The 26,066-nt window shown below is 42.8% G+C and overlaps 1 protein-coding gene across 2 annotated transcripts; it reads right to left on the minus strand.

Moving 5' to 3' along the window:
• Positions 1 to 1,038: 1,038 nt before the first annotated feature.
• Positions 1,039 to 19,258, minus strand: LOC139411987 (leucine-rich repeat-containing protein 75B-like). 2 transcript variants are annotated; one of them, XM_071158756.1, is made up of 4 exons: positions 18,644 to 19,258; positions 14,181 to 14,309; positions 13,154 to 13,269; positions 1,039 to 3,520 (listed from the first exon to the last, which is right to left on the minus strand). In XM_071158756.1, the coding sequence occupies exons 1-4, from the start codon at positions 18,926 to 18,928 to the stop codon at positions 2,929 to 2,931; spliced, it is 1,122 nt and encodes a 373-aa protein (XP_071014857.1). In that variant the 5' UTR covers positions 18,929 to 19,258; the 3' UTR covers positions 1,039 to 2,928. The 2 variants fall into 2 exon arrangements, with proteins under 2 accessions (XP_071014857.1, XP_071014856.1); XM_071158755.1 differs by having other exon boundaries at positions 2,929 to 3,520; positions 13,154 to 13,266; positions 18,644 to 19,210.
• Between the last annotated feature and the right edge of the window lie 6,808 nt (positions 19,259 to 26,066).

Here is a 26,066-nt window from a genome sequence, read left to right on the forward strand (position 1 = left end):
GACCTTTAAATACATTTTGTGATTCCCTTTTCAAAAGATACCCAGGAAGCCTTTAGTCATGAGCAAGGGGATACAGCAAGGATGATGCTGACCACACCGTATTTTATGACCTTTAAATACATTTTGTGATTCCCTTTTCAAAAGATACCCAGGAAGCCTTTAGTCATGAGCAAGGGGATACAGCAAGGATGATGCTGACCACACCGTATTTTATGACCTTTAAATACATTTTGCGATGTATTATACGACCTTTAAATACATTTTGTGATTCCCTTTTAAAAGAATACCCAGGAAGCCTTTAGTCATGAGCTCTGTGAACATAGTAGATACAGCAAATCTGCTCATGTCTTAAAATATTCGCAAACAAGCGAACTAAGACTTTCACATGTATGATGTTTGACTTGCTCTGTAAGCAAGACCCAATCTACAAGATGGGGTGTGGGCAATCCTTGACTGTTACAGTGTGTATGTCTGACCTAGATAGAACATGGCATTTGCGACCTGGGAGGTGTGACAGTCACACTGTGCTGTGACCTTATGGGAGCCACCTGGTGGAAATGCCACATTACCATCTGTGGCGGCAGGAACAAAAGGCCGGGGAGGAGAGGACCAGGGACAAGACCTTGTGACTGCCACCCTATCCCTGCCCCTGTGTTGCCCTGGTGCATGATGGGAGCTTAAGGTTTTTACTAATGGGATGCAACAACGCAGACAAACCACTCCACTGGCACACAGACACACAGTACCCCCCCAACCCCAAAAACTCTAGCCTAGCCACCCACATCAATCACCTCTCAAGTCTGCATAGCCGCTTTGTTGTTTACAGACACTGCTACACTTCCTCCTGCTGTTTGTGCCAATGACAGCGGCAGACGAGTCAAAACAACCCAAAGAGACAAACAATTAACTCATCACATTTGTTGCTAGCGGTGTCATTATTAAATCACCTGCACCCCCACTCAAACACTCAATCATGACTTTAACATAGAAATTAAACTTAACTCGGGCTCTTGTGACCCTTATGCCAATCTTACTCTTCTCTTTCTGTTACACTTCATCCTGCAAACAGTTGCTTAGAGTCACTGTTTTTATTGGCAGTAAAATGTCATTCTAAGTATGGCACCACATACAGATACAATGACCCAGAGTTGACAAATAGTATAACAATGACACACAATGCTAACGTATACAGTGTGAGCAAAATATTTTCCTACCATAGTCCCATAAAACCATTACAACACCTTTGATATTTTTTAAACATACACATATTGTACATGAAAAGTGATTTCCTGTGCTACATTTCAGTGTACATTTAATGTCAGTGAAATGGGGAACATTTGTTGCTAGCGGTATTTCATTAGTTAATTAATACCTTGCCCTTGTGTGTCCCCTAATTGTTCCGGCAGAGGTTAGAGTGCTCATTTTCACAATGAAATAACTACAATAAATAATACAAACAGTTACAACAGTAATCAGACATTATACAACAGCAAACACACATTAAACACCCTCACACATATTCAATCAGATGATACCAGTATATTACATCCAGTTATTCAATTATTGTTAATAGCAGTTTGCTGAATGACCTTTATGTATATTATGGTGTCAGTGTGGTTAAGCTTCTGAAATATCATTGTGAAAAATCAATATTGATATTAGGATGAATTGGTAAAAACAGCTTCATGCATCAATGAGAGAATGAAATGGATCTGAAGTCAAATCCATTTCTCACATTTCTTAAAGTGCAATACAGCATGGAGCTCAGCTGCAGTTGGTAAACCCAACTGACCTATTATGTGCTATTTCATAGACCACCACTATCCAGCACTACACTCAGCCCACCCCGCTGATTATCAGTCCTGGTAATAGCCTACAACTGATATGTAACAGTCATGTTTCTCCCACAATAAACAAACACACATATAAACAAACGCACAAATAAATGTTAATAACGACATATTAGTACAAAGGGTGTCAGTATGTGATTCCATTTGGTACGTTCCTCACTACAAAGAGATGAATGAGTCCACCCTTGGGGCTTGTCTGCACTGTCATTCATCCCACATGTGTTCTAAAATGATAATGACTAAAACACCAAAATACAGTGGTGAATCTCAGAGATTTGGCAACAGCAAACAATCAGTCTATTGTTGAGTTCTACCTGTTGTCTTCTAAGATGGCTTTATTCACCAGCAGTGCACTAAAATAGCCTGTGGAAACACAACAGAGCTCTGTTATGTGTCATCATTTACATCTACGTAGGTATTCACAAGTGGACATTTCGAAAGGGGGGGAGAGCAAAAAGTCTTGACTTAGCAGTTTTGCCAGAATCACGTGACGGTTCGTCGGCTGTATAGTCTGTTGAACTTGTTTCATAGCCTTTGTTGAGAGATTAACAGAGAACACACAATGTGGAGCTAGGCCCTGCCTGCCAGGGATAGTCTCAGTGACAGTCCTGGTAGAGAACCTGGTTGGGACCTACTGCTTCCAAACCAACAGCAGCTCATTAGACCACCAGCGTTATGCCGCTCCTCCGTCAAGCCGTCTGATCCGAAGTCCTTGGGATTTGCTCCACAGCTGCTACTTTAAGAGGGCGAGAGAGAGAGCACCTTTTCCTAAATTCTTCTAGCCCACCTCCAATGAAACCGCACCTCGTTCCCAGGAGCACCATCCACCAACACAGTAAGTCACCAACATAATCAGTTACTGCAGTGGTCTTGTGTGGGTTAACTCATAGATGGTGAGAGATTATTTGGTGGCTGTGTTGGAACGATGGTCTCTGGAATGTGTGGTGCTAAACATCCCTCGTGCCACAATGGGTGACTGGGCTCATGGTGTAAAGGGCAACATGGGAAAGGTAGGAACTTGAAGCTGTGGGAAGGCCTTTCAAACACAGCTGAACCGAGCCAGGGGGACTTCAACTCATCACCTCTCACAGTAGTGTAGTGTGAAGTCCTTTGAAATCTTTTTCCCCCCTATAGCCCATGGCTCCAGCTCGTCTTCATCTTCCTCCCCCTCCTCTTCCCCTGCCTCCTCCTCCTCCTCGTAGTGGCTGGGTTCCTCAATGGAGGTCTCCATGTGGTAGCAGTAGGGTTGGCCCTCTGTGTACTCATAGATGGTGGGCAAGCTGCTCTTCAGGCTGCAGCGGCGTCGCAGGGCCACTAACAGGGGCTGGGGCATGGTGAAAATGTCAAAGTTGTTGCCCAGATCAATCCAAGCCAGGCTGGAGAACTTCTTTGGGTCTTTCAGGATCTCAGTCAAGTCTTTGACTATAGCCAGGGTCAGCCGGTTGCCGTTGAGGGCCAGGGTGTTGAGTTTGGGCAGAGACCCCAGGACCGGTAGCAGGACACGGAGGTTCTCATCTTGGAGCTCAGTGAAGCTGATATCCACAGCCACCACTGCATCCCCACTGTTCTGAAGGTAGAAGGCCACATGGCGAACATCTCGACTGGAGAGAGGTATGCCAGACAAGTCAACTGTGTCAGTGGATACTTTTCTCTGCAGGGTTGTCTTGAGACTGTAAAGAAAAAAAGTGTTGGATATTGACCATTATTTGAGACATTCTTGGATATGAAAGTACAAACACTCAGTTAAGATATCTCAGAGCTTACACTCTTAGAAAAAATGGTTCCAAAAGGGTTCTTTGGCTGTCCCCATAGGATAACCATTTTTGGTTCCAGGTGTAAGCCTCTGTGGAAATGGTTCTACATGGAACTCAAAGGGCTCTACCTGGAACCAAAAAGGGTTGTTCAAAGGGTTCTCCTACGGGGACAGCCGAAGAACCCTTTTAGGTTTTAGATAGCACCTTTTTTTAATGAATGAGGGAAATAGAGGGGCTGAGTACTGACATTTTTGGTCTTAACTGTATCATCTAAGTGTGTAAGCAGGGAACATTGCCCTTGTGTCATATTGTGTTTCCTGTGATGTGTAAAGGAGGGGGTTTGGGCACGCTTGGAGCGGAAGGCTGATATAGATTCTGCAGCATGAGGATTTAGCAGTGTACACAGTGATGGGCCAAAACATCCGAAACATCCAAGCTCCTCATTCAGAGAATGAAAAGCATTGACTTCCTTATTACCAAGAGCCAAAAACACTCACCATCTGATTATATGACACTTCATTTGAAAGCCAAACCAACCTGTTTTAATGACTGAAACAATAAAATATCTAGACAGACAAACGGCAGATTGTGGCAACATGAGAGGGTGGCAGAAATATTTGATTGATAAAAATATTTAACACTTTAAGCCATCAAAGAGAAAACATGGAATTAACAGATTTTACCAGCGTAGAAAATGCATTTGATAGCGTAACATGCTGACCAAACCAGACAAGCGCGTGCATCCACTATCGCGCGCACGTTGATTTTGTCCACCCACACCAGAAGCGATCAGGACAAGCAGGTTGAAATATAAAAACAAACTCTGAACCAATTATATTAATTTGGGGACATGTCAAAAAGCATTAAACATTTATGGCAATTTAGCTAGCTATCTAATTTGTCCTGGTATATAAACATTGTTAACGAGCGCGCTGAGATTCAGGAAGCAAGTTCAGGGAGTGAGTGTTTTAATAAATAAACATAACATAATACAAAACAAGAAAACACAAACAATGCACAGACATGACACAGAAACAGAAACAATGACGCCTGGGGAAGGAACCAACAAGAGTGACATATATAGGGCAGGTAATCAAGGAGGTGATGGAGATCAGGTGAGTGTCATAATGCGCTGATGCGCGTAATGATGGTGACAGGTGTGCGCCAGAACGAGCAACCTGGTGACCTAGAGGCCGGAGAGGGAGCACACATGACAGTACACCCTCCCCGACACGTGGCTCCAGCCTCAGGACACTGACCAAGATGACGATACCGGGGATCGGGAGCGGACCGGTCACCTCTGCTAAGGCGCGGGAACCTGTCGATCCAGCTGAGGTGTGGGATGATGGTGACCTAGAGCGCCGGAGAGAGAGCATACGTGACAGTACCCCTACCTGGTGCATTTGGCTCCAGCCACAGGACGCCAACTACAGGGACGATCCCGGGGATCAGGAGCAGACCGGTCGCCTCCACTGAAGTGCAGAAACCTGACAAACTGGCTGAGGCGTGAGAGCCTGATGAGCCGGGTGAGACCTCCCGGTTGCCTCGGTCGAGGCAAGGGAACCTGTTCACCCAGCTGAAGCATGGGAGCCTATCGAGCCCGCTGAAGCATGGGAGCCTATCGAGCCCGCTGAAGCATGGGAGCCTATCGAGCCCGCTGAAGCATGGGAGCCTATCGAGCCCGCTGAGGCATGGGAGCCTATCGAGCCCGCTGAGGCATGGGAGCCTATCGAGCCCGCTGAAGCATGGGAGCCTATCGAGCCCGCTGAAGCATGGGAGCCTATCGAGCCCGCTGAAGCATGTGAGCCTATCGAGCCCGCTGAAGCATGGGAGCCTATCGAGCCCGCTGAAGCATGGGAGCCTGTCGAGCCAGCTGAGGCATGGGAGCCTGTCAAGCCAGCTGAGGCATGGGAGCATGTTGATCCTGCTGAGGTATGGAAACCCATCGAGCCAGCTGAGGCAGGGGAACCCATCAAACCCACTGAGGCATGGGAATCCGACAAACCGGCTGAGGCCTCCCAGGTAGCTTCGGTTCTGACACCCGGACCTGTCATCACCTCCAAAACAAAAACAACAACAAGAAACACTACCTGATGCTTCCCTTTGGTGAGGCGGCATTCCGTAACGATGTGCGCTGAGAGTCGGGAAGCAAGTTCAGAGAGTGAGTGTTTTAATAAATTAACATAACATAATACAAAACAAGAAAACACGAACAATGCACAGACATGACACAGAAACAATGATGCCTGGGGAAGGAACCAACAAGAGTGACATATATAGGGCAGGTAATCAAGGAGGTGATGGAGATCAGGTGCTGATGCGCGTAATGATGGTGACAGGTGTGCGCTAGAACGAGCAGCCTGGTGACCTAGAGGCCGGAGAGGGAGCACACATGACAACATTGGGTTGTTATTTTACCTGAAATGCACAAGGTCCTCTACTCTGACAATTAATCCACAGATGAAATGGTAAACCAAATTTGTTTCTCCTCATCTCTCCTTCCTTCAGGCTTCTTTGGACTTCATATGGCTTTTCTTCTTTGGACTTTATATGGTGGTTGGCAATCAACTTCTAAGTGACCCCAGTCTTCATTTCTCAGAACAAGAATAGGCTGACGAGTTTCAGAAGAAAGTTCTTTGTTTCTGGCCATTTTGAGCCTGTAATCGAATCCACAAATGCTGACGCTCCAGATACTCACCTTGTCTAAAGAAGGCCAGTTTTAGTGCTTCTATAATTAGCACAACAGTTTTCAGCTGTGCTAACATAATTGAAAAAGGGTTTTCTAATGATCAATTTGCCTTTTAAAATGATAAACTTGGATTAGCTAACACAATGTGCCATTGGAACACAAGAGTGATGGTTGCTGATAATGGGCCTCTGTACGCCTATGTAGATATTCCATAAAACAATCTGCCGTTTCAGGCTACAATAGTCATTTACAACAGTAACAAAGTCTACACTGTACTGATCAATTTTATTTTATTTTAATGGACAAAAATGTTGCTTTTCTTTCAAAAACAAGGACATTTCTAAGTGACCCTAAACTTTTGAATGGTAGTGTATGCTACTAAAAACCAATGAGAAGATGGGAGAGGACGGACTTGCAGCGTGTTGAGCATCACAAATAGACCCAGATTCTATTTCAGCGCCTGGCCACGCAGACGCTCGCGAGCAGTGTGTGTGTGCAATGATTGAATAACATGTATGTGTAAATTTATTTTGCAACGTTCGCGCAAGCAATGTGTCCGGTCTGGTCAGCATGTAAGTTGTGTTGCTTCAGTGGACAGAACAACTTCTCTGTGAAAGGCAGGTGTGTTTTCCATTTGATGTGATGTGGAAATTGAAAACATTCAACATGTGACTGAGAAGCAAAACCTTAAGGCTGGATATCTGTTTCAGTGCATGACCTCACATCATGAGCCTATCAGAGAAAAATCCTCATGCCCTTTGAAAGATGACATTTGTGTGATCTTGGTGTCCACAGACGCTTAGATTTGTATTAAAGGCATTGCACATTGATGTTGCTTTAGTGCTGACTTTCAGGAATTGGAATAGCATGGCAATGGCTCATTCTGAGCAATAAGGAAGAGAGCCCATTGATCTAATGCACTGTTCTGCTTCATATAATCACAATACAATTGTACACTGCATTCAGAAATTATTCAGACCCCTTGACTTTTTCCACATTTTGTTGCGTTACAGCCTTATACTAAATGTATTACATTGTTTTCTCCCCTCATCAATCTACACACAATACCCCATAATCATAAAGCAACAAAACGTTTTTTTGAACATTTTGCAAATGTATAAAACATTTAAAAAATATGGAAATATCATATTTACATAAGTATTCAGACCCTTTACTCAGTACTTTGCTGAAGCACCTTTGGCAGTGATTACAGGCTCGAGCCTTCTTGGGTATGATGCTACAAGCTTGGCCCACCTGTATTTGGGGAGTTTCTCCCATTCTTCTCTGCAGATCCTCTCAAGCTCTGTCAGGTTGGATGGGGAGCATCACTGCACAGCTATTTTCAGGTCTCTCCAGAAATTTTAGATCGGGTTCAAGTCCGGGCTCTGCCTGGGCCACTCAAGGACATTGTCCCGAAGCCACTCCTGCGTTGTCTTGGCTGTGAGCTTAGGGTCGTTGTCCTGTTGGAAGGTGAACCTTCACCCCCCAGTCTGAGGTTCTGAGCACTTTGGAGCAGTTTTTTTATCAAGTATCTCTCTGTACTTTGCTCTGTTCATCTTTCCCTCGATCCTGACTAGTCTCTCAGTCCCTGCCGCTGCAAAACATCCCCAAAGAATGATGCTGCCAACACCATGGAGCTCTGTCAGAGTGACCATTGGGTTCTTGGTCACCTCCCTGACCAAGGCCCTTCTCCCCCGATTGCTCAGTTTGGCCAGGCGGCCAGCTCTAGGTAGAGTCTTGGTGGTTCCAAACTTCTTCCATTTAAGAATGATAGAGGCCACTGTGTTCTTGGGGACCGTCAATTCTGCAAAAATGTTTTGGTACCCTTCCCCAGATCTGTGTCTCGATATATTCCTGTCTCTGAGCTCTACAGACAATTCCTTTGACCTCATAGCTTGTTGTTTTGCTCTGACATGCACTGTCAACTGTGGGACCTTATATAGACAGGGTGTGCCTTTCCAAATCATGTCCAATCAATTGAATTTACCACAGGTGGACTCCAATCAAGTTGTAGAAACATCTCAATTTCGAGTCTCATAGCAAAGGGCCTGAATACTTATGTAAATAAAGTATTTATGTTTTTTATTTTTAATACATTTGCAAACATTTCAAAAAAGCTGTTTTTGCTTTGTCATTATGGGGTATTGTGAGTGGATTGATAAGGATTTTTTTAAAATGTTATTATTTTAATTTTTTAAATTTAATCCATTTTAGATTAAGGCTGTAATTTAAAACCTCGACAGCAGTGGTACTCAATCCTGGTCCTGGGGATCCAAAGGGGTGCACATTTTCGTTTTTGCCCTAGCACTAGACACCTGATTCAAATCATCAAAGCCTACAGGATCGGTGTCCCCCCACGGAATGGTTGAGCTAACATAGGCTAATGTGATTAGCATGAGGTTGTAAGTAACAAGAACATTTCCCAGGATATAGACATATCTGATATGGGCAGAAAGCTTAAATTCTTCTTAATCTAATTGCACTGTCCAATTTACAGTAGCTATTACAGTGAAATAATACCATGCTATTGTTTGAGGAGAATGCACAGTTATGAACTTGAAAATGTATTAATAAACCAATTAGGCACATTTGGGCAGTCTTGATACAACATTTTGAACAGAAACGCAATGGTTCATTGAATCAGTCTAACGCTTCGAACACACCAACAGAAAAATGTTTCACTTTCTGCTACCAATTCTGTCAAGCCATCTAAATCCAACGTGTGGACCACATCGAACGTACACACCACACCTCTGCAACGCAATGCTGCAAGGCAAACACAGCGTTTCATTGGAAATGAATGTAATTCTGGTGTACCAAAATGCAACTACGCTGTCGGTGTATTCGAAGCGTAAAACTTTGCACATACACTGCTGCCATCTAGTGGCCGAAATCTAAATTGCACCCGTGCTGGAAAAATACATTATGGCCTTTCACTTGCATTTCAAAGATGATGGAATATCTCTTACCAGATCTAATGTGTTATATTCTCCTACATTAATTTCACATTTCCAAAAACTTCAAAGCAGTTCCTTTCAAATGGTATCAAGAATATGCATATCCTTGCTTCAGGTCCTGAGCTACAGACAGTTAGATTTTAGGCAAAAATGAATAAAAGGGTCCGATCCTTAACAAAATGTTGAAAAAGGGCATTTTTCATATAGAGAGATGCTATAACGTATTGACATTTATTCACACCAGGCTTTATACTGCACAGTATAGTGTATATATGATGTACTGTGGAAGCAATGTGTGATGATGAGCAACATAAACTTCATCTGCGCATTCCCTGCTCCTCATACACATCATTTCTGTGCTCTGGGAACAAGAAAATAAACGTCTCAGTCCCTGAATAAAGAGTGTCTCTCTCTCTCATTTATGGCCTTTTAAAAGGAATCAATATTGTGGCCATTAAATCCAGAGAAATTTCTTATGAAGGTCTGAGGGTCACTGTAAATTAGAAGGCTCATTGTTGAAAAAACACAAAAGTACTGTTTTTAATTACCTGGGCATGTTAATCTGCTAAATATATTGACTGTCAAAATGAAGAGCCCCTACAGAGACAGATTGCGCTGAAAAAGTATTCCTGCTATACACTATAGTTGAGAATAATTTCTTCAAGGAGACCATTTTCTCCACATATCTCCCTTGGGCTACTGCACAGCTCACATAATTTTGTTTTTGCAAAGTCATTAATGTTTAAAGCACCACTCTCTATTATTCATCTGTTCATCTCCTGTCTGGACTACTGCAAGACACTGTTGGCTGGGCTCCCCGCCTGGTGTTCAACCTTTCCAAGTTCTCCCATGTAACCCTGCTCCTCTGCACACTCCACTGGCTTCCAGTCAAAGTTCACATCCACTACAAGACCATGGTACTTGTCTATGAGAAGCAAAAGGAACTGCCCCTCCCTACCTTTAGGCGCTGCTCAAACCCTACACCCCAACCCGAGTACTCTGTTCTACCACCTCTGGTCTTTGGGCTCTCCCACCCTACGAGAGGGCAACTCCTGCTCAGCCTGGACTCTGCTGTACGAGCTCCCCCTAATTCTAGGACAGTAGAGTCCCTACCCATTTTCCAAAAACATCTGAAACCCTACATCTTCAAAGAGTATCTTAAATAATCCTACAGCACCACCCCCCCCCCCCCCACACACACACCCCGTCCTCCCCCCAAAACAACTTGCCTTTCGTTAACTAACACTTGCACCTGTATTTTCCCCCTACTAGCACTGACTTTGCTGATAGCTACTTTATTGAGGAAAAAGGTACTTATTATGACTGAGATATGTGGTTGTCCCACCTAGCTATCTTGAATGCACTAACTGTAAGTCACTCTGGATAAGAACATCTGCTAAATGACTAACATTTAAAAGTTCCCTTCACAGCCACAGAAACACTGTGGGACAGGAGCAGAATGTCATGTCGAGTCAGACTGATCAGTCAGGTTACCGCTCCTTATTGCCCCCTCTTCACCCTAGGTGTCTGCTGCAGGTCTGACGTTTCAACATGTGACAGACAGACAGAGAGGAAGTGGCCATGCAAGGTTTCCAACTGTCATAATCCTCAGCTGTCTCCTGTGTGTACCGGGGCCCTGTGGATTGACCCGCCATGTTATGATGTGCCTCAGATATACTAAACCTGTATCCTCATTAATCTCATATACAGTAGTATACAAATAAATCAAATCAAATCAAAGTTTATTTGTCTCATGCGCCGAATACAACAGGTATTACAGTGAAATGCTTACTTACAGGCTCTAACCAATAGTGCAAAAAGGTATTAGGTGAACAATAGGTAAGTAAAGAAATAAAAACAACAGTAAAAAGACAGTGAAAAACAGTAGCGAGGCTATATACAGTAGAGAGGCAATAAAAGTAGCTAGGCTACATACAGAAACCAGTTAGTCAGGCTGATTGAGGTAGTATGTTCATGTAGATATGGTTAAAGTGACTATGCATATATGATGAACAGAGAGTAGCAGTAGCATAAAAGAGGGGTTGGAGGGTGGTGGGACACAATGCAGATAGCCTGGTTAGCCAATGTGCGGGAACACTGGTTGGTTGGGCCAATTGAGGTAGTATGTACAGTACATTAATGTATAGATAAAGTGACTATGCATATATGATAAATAAAGAGTATGTCTAGACCTATGAAGAGGAATTTGCAAATTAGCCAGGAGAGAAAAACCTTGTTTTAAACAGAATATGCCATGAAAGATCTGTGGATGTAGCTATAGCAGTTAAATGTATTGTGATGAGACTTTATAGTTGGTAGTTATTATGCATTTGTTTAGCAGGGTGGTATAGCTGCCTATCTGTGTGAATTGCATAGCATTCGATTTGTGACTGCTTGTGCAGTAACTCCTATCACAGGGCGGCAGGGTAGCCTAGTGGTTAGAGCGTTGGACTAGTAACCGAAAGGTTGCAAGTTCAAATCCCCAAGCTGACAAAGTAAAAATCTGTCGTTCTGCCCCTGTTCTGAAGCCGTCATTGAAAATAAGAATTTGTTCTTAATTGACTTGCCTAGTTAAAAACAGTTGAATCAGCAAGGAAGAATTTCAGTCTGGTATAGTAGTGAGAAATGTAAAAAGTTCTACTCAAGTAAAAGGAGCTTGACAGGTAACATGTAGGTTCAAGAATATTTTAGCAGAAACCCTTTATTTTGTGATTTTCTACAACTCAACTAACTTTGAAAGTGCCTTAGAAAGTGCCATTTGAGTGTTGAATACGGGTGAGTGTAGTTTCCCTAGAGCGGAACATAACAAGCAATGGGAGGTGATGACTAATGTTTGTCCTGCTGTTTGCCTCAGACTGTGTGAGACAGTCGCTCTCTGCAGGTTTTATGGAGACAGCTGAATGAATCAGTGAAAATAACCACCTCATCTACAAGTTCCACATGGGAACACGTCCTCTCACACTCTAAGATTCTGTCAGTGAGTCAGTCTCAACATAATCTAATGTCTCTCCTAAATCAGGGGGACATCAATGTCTGTAGGTGCATAAAAGCCTTGCTTGAGTTTAACTGTACATTAGTTGAGCAGCAAGACAAGGAGATATTGGAATCTATTGGAATGTCTTGTTTCACTTGATCCTCATGTTACTATCATTTTGATACTTACTCATTATTCTCTGTCTTTTCATCCTGTTACCTCAGACTGAAGCACAATGAGAACAACTCATCAGATCGTGTTCTCTTCTGCTTATTTTCTATTCATTTAGAAAATTGATTGTTTCCACTGTCAATCCATCTGTAAAAATGTAAAATTAGCAATTGCTGGAACAAGTGTAGTCATTTCCTGCTTTTTTTCGTGTATAGAATTACTAAATACCTAGATACAGAAGAACTTGTCAATTCATTTGCCACCTATTTCCATATGAATTATTTGCACATTAATGCAGTATGATGACAAGAAAACTGGTTGATATAAATAACCTGTTTTCATCTAAGGTGCCAATGGATTTTATTTTTATACAACCCTTCTATTTCCTCCCAACCAAACTGACCACTTTTGTAGTCTGTATGGAGACAGCCTGTTCTGAGTCAAAGAGGACTGAAACCATTGCACAATTCATTGCTGTGGTGACAGCAGCACCACACAGAGGAATGACTGACACTTCTAGTTGCATCTATGGTCCTGCCCTGCCAGTCCAGAGGCCGCTGTGTCCCAGCCCTAGTGAATGTCAACCAAACCCACTCAAAACCCACTTAGATGATGTCTAGGGTGGTGGTCAGAGGTCTGGGTGTGGCACTGGCACCATTTCAAATGGCGGTGTTAAGATTTGGGCAGTTTGGGGAGTCAGGGTTCATGGAGCAGTGGCTCAATGTGTAAAAGACTTATGGCAAGACGGAGGGGCTTACCAGGCCTGGGACTTCCGTCTGGACATGCTCTGTCTGAGCCACTTGGAGTGAGGGGTCAGGTGGTAGATCAGCTGTCTGCAAATCTTATCTGACGACTTGATGGTGTCAGCATCCTTCTGGGGGTAGATAAATCACCCAAAACACAGAATGAAAAGTCAAGTACAACAACAAAAGAATAGCCTGTTTTTAGTTTAGTTCCAAATATGGTTGTCACTCTTTGAGACCACATGAAGTATAAACAAAACACAGCAAGTATAAACAAAACACAGCAAGTATAAACAAAACACATAAAGTATAAACAAAACACAGCAAGTATAAGCAAAAAACAGTACATTATGTAACTGCTACATCTTTGAGAAACATTCTACCAGAGCATTATTGATTGAAATACAGCTTTAGATCATGAAAGGACGTTTTCAGCTCAGTGTTCCCTTATTCTTAAACCGTTGTTAATCTCTGTCATTCTAGACCGTTCAAAACAACTGGAACAGGGTTCTGTTATTGAATGCTATATTAAGACTGTTGCCTTGAGCTGTTCCTGAGCAAAACACAATTTAGGTGCCTTGATGGAGCAAAGTAAAAGTAATCAAAGGCTGTGTGCAACAGTGTGGAAAACAGGAAGGACGGTGAGGAAATAAAGATGCTATTTCTATTCATTGTCTGTTATGTAAAGTCGGTTACTTTCGGCATCTCCATCCCATTTCAACATCATTTGCCATCATGTGTAAATGTTGCATAACTGAGAGATTATTCTATCATTGCTTTATCAATATTTTTATGTAAACAACATCCAGTTGGTCTGTATGGTAATAGCACACAGACATTATTAAAGGACCAATCAATGTGAAGCCAAACCACGAGGAGAAGCAGTTGCAAGACAATGTGGAAGACCTTCCCCCATAATGATTGTATTGTAACATCATTTCATTCTATTAATGACTCGTTCTCTTGACGTCTTGATTTCTGGGAGCTTGATTCCAAGCCAAGCAGACAATACGCCATGAGATGAGTGTTGTGGAGAGCTTACCTTCTTGGGACACTGCATCTCACGAGCCAGGCTGAGCAACAACTCATGGGAGATGGGGTCCACCAGGTTGAGAAAAGCAGCGTTCTTATATAAGATGTCATTGAGGGATGTGCCTTCCAAGCCCAGATCCTGCCAAATCAGACAAGAAGAGACAGTATAACTCAAAGAGCCTTTTTGTATTTCGCTTTTTGTATTTCATGAAAACAATTAATTGTGTAAAGACAGCAGCATTATCACAGACAGTAGGCTATATTGTGAAATGAAATATGATCAAATCGACGCATCTGCTTTAATGACATTAAACAATATATGGTATAAAGTGGGTATTGAGTGTCATGTTCTGACCTTAGTTCTTATGTCTTTGTTTTAGTATGGTCAGGGCGTGAGTTGGGTGGGTTGTCTATGTTCGTTTTTCTATGTTGGGTTTTGCGTTTGGCCTGGTATGGTTCTCAATCAGAGGCAGGTGTCGGGAGGAGGAGAGGAGGGAGGAGGGAGATTCTCATGGGAGGAGATTCTGGACGGAAAAGGACCCTGGGCACAGGTTGGGGAATATCGCCGCCCCAAGGCAGAGCTGGAGGCAGCGAAAGCTGAGCGGCGGTGGTATGAGGAGGCAGCACGGCAGCGCGGCTGGGACGAGAGGCAGCCCCAAAAATGTCTTGGGGGGAGGCATACGGGGAGTGTGGCTAAGTCAGGTAGGAGACCTGAGCCAACACCCCGTGCTTACCGTGGAGAGAGGTGGACCGGGCAGGCACCGTGTTATGCCGTGAGGCGCACGGTGCCCCCGGTGCGCAGGCATAGCCCGGTGCTTTACATTGCAGCACCTCGTATCGGCCGGGCTAGAGTGGGCATTGAGCCAGGTGCCATGAAGCCGGCTCAGGGCATCTGGTCTCCAGTGCGTCTCCTTGGGCCGGGGTACATGGCACCAGCCCTACGCACAGTGTCCCCGGTTCGCCAGCACAGCCCAGTGCGGTCTGTTCCACCTCGCCGCACTGGCCTGGCGACGGGGAGTATCCAGCCAGGTAGGGTTGTGCAGGCTCGGTGCTCGAGACCTCCAGTGCGCCTCCACGGTCCGGTCTATCCGGTGCCTCCTCACGCACCAGGACTCCGGTGGCAGCCCCACTCACAGGCTGTCTCTCCATCTCCTTCCTCCAGGTGTTCCCGTCTTTCCAGCGCTGCCAGAGTCTCCCTCCTGTCCAGCGCTGCCAGAGTCTCCTGTCTGTCCTGAGCTGTCACGTTCTGACCTTAGTTATTTTGTTATGTCTTTGTTTTAGTATGGTCAGGGCGTGAGTTGGGTGGATTGTCTATGTTCGTTTTTCTATGTTGGGTTTTGTGTTTGGCCTGGTATGCTTCTCAATCAGAGGCAGGTGTTGTTCGTTGTCTCTGATTGAGAATCATACTTAGGTAGCCTTTTCCCACCTGTGTTTTGTGGGTGATTATTTTCCGTTTCAGTGTTTGCACCATTCGGGACTGTTTCGGTTTTCATTTTGTTTCTCTTGTTCTTTTTGTATTCTGTATTCATTCTCATTAAATTACATTATGGATACATACTACGCTGCATTTTGGTCCTTCGATCCTTCCTACTACTCCTCCTCAGAAGTGGAAGAAGAAAGCCGTTACATTGAAACTTCCCAGAGATAATAATGTTGATGCTACTGTAGATTGGACACAGATAACCACATTTTTTTGTTTTTGTTAAAAAATATGAATTTAAGGGGGCGAAGGCTTTCATCTGAAGAGAGCTCTACCTGAATACTGTAATGTGCTTAATGTGCCTTGCTCCAGGCAGAAGCATTTCTTTTGGGATATCCACCCACACCTCAGTGATTTGGAGTTGCAAAGAGCTTTAGCGTACCACAGTATTGCACACCCTGTATCTCTAACTTTAGCACTAACTGGTGTCCTTATGATAAATCCTGCAGTATATGAGAGTTCAATAAACATTCAATGATGGATGAGCATTTGCTTCTTCTTTTGATGTTTAATGAAGCCTTTTGTTTAGGCCTGCCATTGGGCAATACATTCTAAACATTAGTCTAAAAACAACTTATCCATGAATGGTGCAGGCAATTTTTTTTTAGGGTAGACTGACACGAAAGAGTTGCTACATGACAGGTAAAGTTAAAGGCATATGAGTGAGAATGCTGGTTACGACAAGCTACAAATCAGAGCCAACTGGATTAAAAGATGTGCATACACCTTTTAAGACGTGAATTAAGAATTAAGTAAGGAGAGAAGAAATGGAACAGAAAAGAACAATTTTCACAGGCTGAATAAGATAGCTGTCATGAGCCTCAGTTCTACAAAGGCCTAATTAGCCTGCGTATGTGAGGGGTAGAGATGGACGTGCACATTCAGCGAGATATGAGAGACAGGGAGGATGGACACACACACACACACGCACACAACAAAAGGCCTTGATTGCAAAGGACAGTTTGAGTGTGAAGCCGGCAGACTTCCCTTTTAACAAGAGCAACAGTAAACACAATCGAGACACAAAACGAGCGAGATTCTCCTTCTCTTTATTCGAGAAGACAGGTCTAAAAATAATTCCCTTCTGTTTTGTTTGTCCTTGTGGCCCACATCTGATCATCTCAGAGGCATTAAAGCATGATCAATACAGAAGTAACCACACCAGGTCTGAAGCAACGAGGAGTCTTTTTAAATGGGATGTTGTGAAGAATAGACTTTACCACTTTACTGCACATGCAACATGATGAACTCAGTTGCCTATAGACGTACATGTTCATTCAGTTGTTACAGTACCTCTAACCTATCCATAGCACGCCCGTTAACTCTACAGTGGATGATGGATCACCTCTTTTAATTAAGTTACAAACCAGAATGTAATTTTTGAGACCTGTCTCCATTTGCAACAGCCTGAATGCTGATAATGTGAGGCGTATTCAATCAAAACAGGGTCCCCTGTGATGTGGCTGTCATTCCGTTTTGGCCCCCTGGGTTATCTCTGTGCCTTGATTAAGGATCTTCTACGCTCTCCTCTGTCAAGTCCTCAGCGTAATTAACTACAGATTGGACAACGTCTGATAGAGAGAGGGGCTTACGCTTGAGCTTAAAAAAACAGGTCTATCACAGATACTGTTACAGCGCATCAACAGTCTTATTGTCATGCCCTCGGTATTGTTATAGAAATGACTATTTTCAGCTGATAACATGTTTTGAAATCTTGATCATTCCTTAGAAACATGATGCGTAGATTGCGAATAAATAGAGCAAAATCCAAACTTGACACAATGGTTTCTGCTTGGGAATTTTCAAGCCATCATGCATTCCTGTATCTTAGTGTGCTACTAACCATGACTAAGCATGTTGTGTAGCAATCATTACCAATTCGATAGTCCAATTAAATGTATACAAATACTATGTCAATGCTACCTTCTATATTTGAGCTATGTGAATTTACATATAAATATATCCTGTATAGCTGAGGCAGAACTTGGATTGATCCATATGTAAATGATGTGATTTTCTGTATTTCTGGAACCATAGACTGTTCATTCTCCTGCTATAACTGCCGGGGTCCATTACAGAGAATGGTCTGGCAGCAAGATGCAGTGGCAAATGAACTAACCTTATTATCAGACATTTAAGGACAAAACACAAACAAAATAGGATTTAATTCAATTGGTAAAAATCAGGTTTTCCTACAAATGTCAATACTAAGCATATTACATTATCATTACATGTGTGGAATGGCATAAGATAATGTAGAGAAATAGGGACATTTTGTTAATAAAAAAATAATTCTACAGACAGTAGACACAGTCCCATGTGATACCACTGCTGTTGCACTTAGCATTGCATATTCATGAGAATATATGCCAGATTCACTCTATATATGGCAGAGTCACTCTAAACTGGTATGGCATCCTGTTTCTGCTATTATTAGAAAATCTGAAAAAGGGCATGCACTCAGACAAATCTGTGCAATATGCTATGTATATCATATTGTGAATAGTAACTGTGATAGTTATTTGAAATAGCAGCAGCACCTGCATACTATGGTTTATAGTTGTGCCAAGGACATTACCAGATGCCAGAGTTGACAGTGAGAGTGGTGGGCGGGCCTAATAGTTTACAAACACCTCCTTCCATAACGGGTCAATAGGAGGAACACCTGTGGCACTCTGTTGGCAGGTACTTAAAATGGAGGTGAAATAATGTAGCGCGCCTACAAAATGTGTAATATTCTGACTCATCCACGACAGTCTAAATTATGCTCGCTACATATGGGGCAATGTATCTGTTTGAAATATTAAAATCAAAATTGTTAGGATGGGATTGACCAAACACATGATGATGATCAGCAGCGCACACTAGTGATGACAGCTATTTGTCATGACAGCAGATCGATGCAGGCGACGTCAGCCTACTGTGCGCAATCATGCTTGATTCGTGTGCAATATTCCAATTAAATTTATGTAGATACTGTAGTGTGTCCTTACCTTCCTCAATAGTTTGAGCACGTCGGTTGCCTGATCTATCCTGCGATCACGGAGCAGCTTTTGTATGTCTCGGATCCATGCCACTCGCCTCACGTAGGGACTGTGGTTGGACCTTCGCAGCATCCCCGGCAGTTTGTCTGATTTCAGAATCATTGTAAAAAGAAAGTCGCCGCTGCCTCGACTTCCACCTCTGTCGCTTTCTCCTGTGCTGTCAAGATGCTTGCGACCCCTTTTCGTAAAATTCTCATTGTCCAGACTACTCTGTCTGCTTAATCTAGAACCCATATTTCAGTATTTATATCAACAGTAGCCTATTTTACAATTGCATAATTGCACTACATTAATATCTAGAAATATAAATATTACTCAGTTCAATAGCCCATATATTATCTGTAGTCTGTATTGTCGTTGTCAGACGACAACCTCCAATACAGAGAGCAACAGAACAATATTCCTGATTTACCGGATATTTAATGACTGTCTGTTGCGCGCATGACACATTTACGAGGACAGACGAATGCTCTGTTTATGTTTTGATCTCTGATGGTCTACGTGTGCCAGCTTGGTCAGGCGGTGGATGCTCTTCTTGTCATTCCCTGCCTGTCCCTTTACGCTGTTGTTTAGGTTTGTGCTGTGTTGCACAGTAGACACCAGACTCGTGGCGCGCATAACCAATCAGAGCCCTCTTGTGGCATTGCACGCTGCACGAAGTTACGACACACCCTTCTCAATTTCAATTTAGAAAGGTTTACATCTGCAGGGCAGCAGAGTACACAGCATTTATTATTGCACACCTATTGTAAATGTGTCTATAACTTTACAACCTTAATTTACTGTGACACTGAACCGTATTTCCATACAACCTTTTACAGCAATCACATGGATGGTTGTTTGCGTTGGCTATTTTAGCATGTAAATCTTGGTTGGACAAACAAACACAAATTGTGGGATGCATGCCAGCAAAGCCACTACACAACACAACACTAAACAATGCATTAATTGAACTATAACGGTCAAAACGGTGCCCACAAACTGTTAGGGCCTACACAAAGCTGTCCCAACCTTAGAGTCCCAACACCTTACCACTGCTACGCCTGGCTTTCAGCGGAGCCTTATCTGGCAGCAAAACAGTTTATTCAGCCTCATTTACTGCTTTAAAAAAACATAGATGATATGGCTGACTTGCTTAAACAAATGTGGTTTCTACTGAAAATTGAGATACATATTATGGCGTAAGGGGACAACAAGCAGATAAGAGGCAATCCGTAATTTTGATTTAGACGTTATTGAGCGAGCTAGGACGGACTTGGTCAATATAAATATTTGTTCAGCACTTTTGATATGTAGAGTGACAAAATTCAGAAGATGGTCCGTTCTTACATTATTCTCCCTGTACACCAAGTCAGAACTGTAGGTTAAATACAAGGGGCATATAAGCAGACAATGAAAGCTCTTACAATATTTTATGATTACATTTCTCTAAAACAGGCTATAGGCTACATGTCCACCACCAAGTCAGAACAGTAGGCTAAGTTATGAGGGGGAAAGGGACCAAATTATTAGGATGAGGCACATGGCCTACTAACAACTTACTACACAGCATACACTTAGTGTTACTTTCTTAGCTACAGTATACATATCTCCCTGGTATATTACATCATTTATGCAGCAGCATACAGTACATTTTTGGACTCACCTTGTTGTGTTGTGTTCACTTAAACAGGAATTTGCGTGGCGGTTCTTCTTGTGGGCAAATTATGTAATCAAACTTTGTCATCAAAGTTTGACATTCTCTGGATATATAGTGCTTTCAAGACAACTGGGAACTCTGAAAAAAAAAACACGCTGAATAATGATCTTCAGGTCGGAGCTCTAGAAAGAGGTCAGAGTTCCCGACTTGGAATTCCAAGTTGGATGACCGTTCAAAACATGTTTTCCCAGTCGGAGCTCGTTTTTTTTGCAGAGTTCCCAGTTGTCTTGAACTCACTGAAGTCTAAGATTTCCCAGTTCCGAATTTCCAGTTGTTTTGAACGCGGCAAAAGTCATGCTGGATTGACAGCATGGCCAATGTAGTCAACCTTTTCTGGATCATGGTGTTGCATGTGAATGTTTATCATTTTAAGCTTGGAAAAGAGACCCTTCAACCCAGACTTGGACCACACACCCTCTCTACTGAATAGCAGGCTAGTGATTGCTTTGCAACGCTTGCAGATAGCCACTGATTTTTCCAAACCACTCATTGTTGAATTTGTGATTTCCAACTTGTTGTGTAATGTTTATGTCCAATGGCCAATGAGCACTGATATGTTTTATCTATAATTTCTCTTCATATGACAAGGATTGAAAATGATTTGCCAGTAGATTGTTGACTTGATTCATGATGATGATTGTTTGTATGTATGGTGTTGACGTAATCAGTCTAATCAAAGCTACAGTATGTGATTTGACATGATTTTATCTGTGGCCAATGACCTTGAGCCTCCTTGGATGGGCACGTCTAATGTAACTCTATGTGAGCACCCAAGCAGTTTTGAATTTTCGAGCTCTCTCCGTAGATCGTGTAGTGACATAGAGTCCCCATGAGTAACAGAACACTGAGCCAATCATTAGGCACCTAGAGTACATTACCAACCCTTACAGTTTTCAACTGGCTGCCCCACCACCACAGAAAGCACTGAGCAAAGCTGAAACACCTGCATTTTAGAGCTGCCTTACTCAAGAAAACAAAAAAGAGACCATGTTTGTATTCGGTTTTATTAACTCAATGTTGTTGTGTTTTTTTTTTTACATTGTTTGCAAACTGATATGTGATGTATTCATGCAAAAATGGCATGCAAAACAGGTGGGGCTCAAGACAGGTGGGGCTCTGCCCTGAATGACGGGTCACCACCGCTGAGCTCATAGAGCTCTGTCTTACTATCCAGGTCTGTGCCCAAACAATTTCAGCTTCTACTTTAAAAAATCCACCTTTCCAGAAACAAGTCTCACTGTTGCCGCTTGCTGTTGCCGCTCGCTTGCAATCTAAGCTTGATGCCCTCAATCTCACACAAATTATCAATGAACCTACCAGGTACATCCCCAAATCCGTAAACACGGGCACCCTCATAGATATCATCCTGACCAACTTGCCCTCCGAATACACCTCTGCTGTTTTCAACCAAGATCTCAGCGATCACTGCCTCATTGCCTGCATCCGTAATGGGTGCAAGCATATCCAGATAGCTGATGTTCTGAAAGAGCTGCAAAATCTGGACAACTACAAATCAGCCGGGCCAGACAATCTGGACCCTCTCTTTGTAAAATGATCTGCCGAAATTGTTGCAACCCCTATTACCAGCCTGTTCAACCTCTCTTTCGTATCTTCTGAGATTCCCAAAGATTGGAAAGCTGCCGCGATCATCCCCCTCTTCAAAGGGGGTGACGCTCTAGACTCAAACTGCTACAGACCTATATCTATCCTACCCTGCCTTTCTAAGGTCTTCGAAAGCCAAGTTAACAAACAGATTACTGACCATTTCGAATACCACCGTTTCTGATTTATTTTATTTCACCTTTATTTAACCAGGAAGGCTAGTTGAGAACAAGTTCTAATTTACAACTGCGACCTGGCCAAGATAAAGCAAAGCAGTGCGACACAAACAACAACACAAAGTTACACATGGAATAAACAAGCGTACAGTCAATAACACAATAGAAAAAAATTAAGTCTATATACAGTGTGTGCAAATAACGTGAAGAGCTAGGCAATAAATAGGCCATAGTAGCGAGGTAATTACAATTTAGCAGATTAACACCGTACCTTCTCCGCTGTGCATTCTGGTTTCAGAGCTGGTCATGGGTACACCTCAGCCACGCTCAAGGTCCTAAACGATATCATAACCGCCATCGATAAGAGACATTACTGTGCAGCCGTATTCATCAACCTGGCCAAGGCTTTTGACTCTGTCAATCACCACATTCTTATCAGCAGAATAAACAGCCTTGGTTTCTCTAATGACTGCCTCGCCTGGTTCACCAACTACTTTTCTGAAATAGAGTTCAGTGTGTCAAATCGGAGGGCCTGTTGTCTGGACCTCTGGCAGTCTCTATGGGGGTGCCACAGTGTTCAATTCTCGGGCCGACTATCGTCTCTGTATATATTAATGATGTCACTCTCGCTGCTGGTGATTCTCTGATCCCCCTCTACGCAGACGACACCTTTCTGTATACTTCTGGCCCTTCTTTGGAAACGGTGCTAACAAACCTCCAAACGAGCTTCAATGCCATACAACTCTCCTTCTGTGGCCTCCAACCGCTCTTAAATGCAAGTAAAACTAAATGCATGCTCTTCAACCGATCGCTGCCTGCACCTGCCTGCCCGTCCAGCATCACTACTGTGGACGGTTCTGACTTAGAATATGTGGACAACTACAAATACCTAGGTGTCTGGTTAGACTGTAAACTCGCCTTCCAGACTCACATTAAGCATCTCCAATCCAAAATTACATCTAGAATCGGCTTCCTATTTCGCAACAAAGCCTCCTTCACTCATGCTGCCAAACATACCCTCGTAAACATACCCCCATCCTACCGATGCTCGACTTCGGCGATGTCATTTACAAATAGCCTCCAACACTCTACTCAACAAAGTGGATGCAGTCTATCACAGTGCCATCCGTTTTGTCACCAAAGCCCCATATACTACCCACCATTGCGACCTGCACGCTCTCGTTGGCTGGTCCTCGCTTCATACTCGTCGCCAAACCCACTGGCTCCAGGTCATATACAAGTCTCTGCTAGGTAAAGCCCCGCCTTATCTCAGCTCACTGGTCACCATAGCAGCACGCGCTCCAGCAGCACGCGCTCTCACTAGTCACTCCCAAAGCCAATTCCTCCTTTGGCCGCCTTTCCTTCCAGTTCTCTGCTGCCAATGACTGGAACGAACTGCAAAAATCACTGAAGCTGGAGACTCATATCTCCCTCACTAGCTTTAAGCACCAGCTGTCAGAGCAGCTTACAGATCAATACACCTGCACCAGCTCACAGATCACTGCACGCCCATCTGTAAATAGCCCATCCAACTACCTCATCCCCATACTGTATATATATATTTATCTTGCTCCTTTGCACCCCAGTATCTCTACTTGTACATTCATCTTCTGCACATCAATCACTCCAGTGTTTAATTGGTATATTGTAATTACTTGCCACCATGGCCTATTTATTGCCTTACCTCCCTTATCTTACCTAATTTGCACACACTGTATATATACTTTTTCTACTGTATTATTGACTGTATGTTTGTTTATTCCATGTGTAACTCTGTGTTGTTGTATGTGTCGAACTGCTTTGCTTTATTCTTGGCGAGGTCGCAGTTGTAAATGAAAACTTGTTCTCAACTAGCTTACCTGGTGAAATAAAGGTGAAATAAAAAAAATGAAATAGAAACGGAATCAATATGCTGTGCATTAACTACGCCTAGGTTCTTGAAACGGGTCTTCTTTTGAGCGCACTATGAAAGTAAGTTTATCAACTATAAACTGTGTGATTTATGCTATCAAATTGTTTGATATTGAGATCAATTTTTAGGAATTGGAATTGTGTCAAGTGTTATGACATGGTTTGCAATGATGAAATAAGGTGCAATTCGTTGTTTAATGGGCCACTGTGTGATTCAATTCTAATCATTGTGGACTCCTTCAGAAATTCTATTATACATTCAATAAATTATTAAAAGTAGCTTTACACATTTAAAATTCAATGTGAAAAATATTTTTGTCGCAAAAACCTTTTAAGTACTATTTGTTAACTGCTTGTTAAATCATTATCTGGGGTTTAACCCTCTGTTCTGTCTAGTATAGGATGGCTACACCCATTCCCAGCCAGTCCTATCCAACTACCTTTTATGTCATCCTCCAGTGTTTGTCTGGACAAGTATGGTATGTCTGGCCAAATCAACATTACTGAACACTGAACATGTCATTTGATTGAGGCAATGTGCTGTTGCTGTGTGCCAAATCTGGTTCTGGCAATTTAATGTGGTTATAAAAATGATTACACATGCTGATTATGTTGATTACCGGTCAATTACCGTGAACAGAACATGTGGTTGAGGTCGAAAGTAAGTAGATAATCATATTCTTTGGAGTTTGTTTTATAAATCAGTTGTGCTGCTGGACACAGGACTAAATGTTACTGAGTAAATAACTCGTTGAAGTGTCTTTTTGTCTCTTCTGAACCCTGGATATAGGCTCATTATTGTTATTTTATTGTTACTTTATTTTTTACTTTAGTTTATTTAGTAAATATTTTCTTAACTCTTATTTCAATTAAAACTGCAATGTTGGTTAAGGGCTTGTAAGTAAGCATTTCTCCGTAAGGTCTACAACTGTTGTATTCGGCCCATGTGACAAATATAATTTGATTCAATTTTTCTTAACACACTTAAACCTGTGCGCCTGGCAGCTACTACCATACCCCGATCAAAGGCACTTAATACATCTTTTGTCTTTCCCATTCACCCTCTGACTGGTACACATACACAATCCATGTCTCAATTGTCTCAAAGCTTAAAAATCCTTCTTTATCCTGTCTCTTCTCCTTCATCTACACTGATTGAAGTGGATTTAACAGGTGACATCAATAAGGGATCATAGCTTTCATCTGGATTCACCTGGTCAGTCTGTCATGGAAAGACCAGGTGTTCCTAATGTTTTGTACACTCAGTAAATCTAAGTTGTTTTATAATGGTTGACTTTAATGGAGCTTGTCAAATAAAAATCACCTCTTCAGTACCAAAAAACAGTGAGTGACATGCACTAGACTCAAGGGACAGCCTCTGAAATCCACACGAAAGGTAGGATGAAGCCTACTCTTGTTCAACAGTTTAGATTTGACTCAAATATATGTGATAAAAAATACACAGCGTGCTCCATGGGGGACCTCTGCATTGGGATGACAGTGATGAGATTAGACACAATAGCTGGGGTGCTCTACGGGTTCCTTTGACAGTGGTCCATCAGGCAGACACACCAGTAGGACTGACTGCATTCTGGAATAGCTACTGAGGTTGAATTTAGAGGTGGTGGTGGTGGTGGTGGGGGGGGGGGGGGGGGTGTTGAGATACTTCTTTCACTTCTGCTGCCAGTTTATATCTCTGTGCTTTGTGACTACTCAGGCATCTCAATGGCACTAAGGACACAGGCAGAATAATCAAAACAGACCACATCACAAGCTGGCTGCTACTGTGGATACTTCTGTTACCCCTTGGTGCAACTGTACTTTTCACAGGCCTGTGAGGTGCATGGCAGAATATGTCTAAACAGACAGCAGGATCATACAGAAAAATGTGCATTAGGAGAAGTGTAACTCTTCAATGGCTGTGCGAAGTGGAACTGGAACTGGAACATGCTGCCATGGAAATACTGGGACATTTTCAGCTTCC

Source organism: Oncorhynchus clarkii, chromosome 6 (assembly GCF_045791955.1).
Source record: "Oncorhynchus clarkii lewisi isolate Uvic-CL-2024 chromosome 6, UVic_Ocla_1.0, whole genome shotgun sequence".
Classification (NCBI taxonomy): Eukaryota; Metazoa; Chordata; class Actinopteri; order Salmoniformes; family Salmonidae; genus Oncorhynchus; species Oncorhynchus clarkii.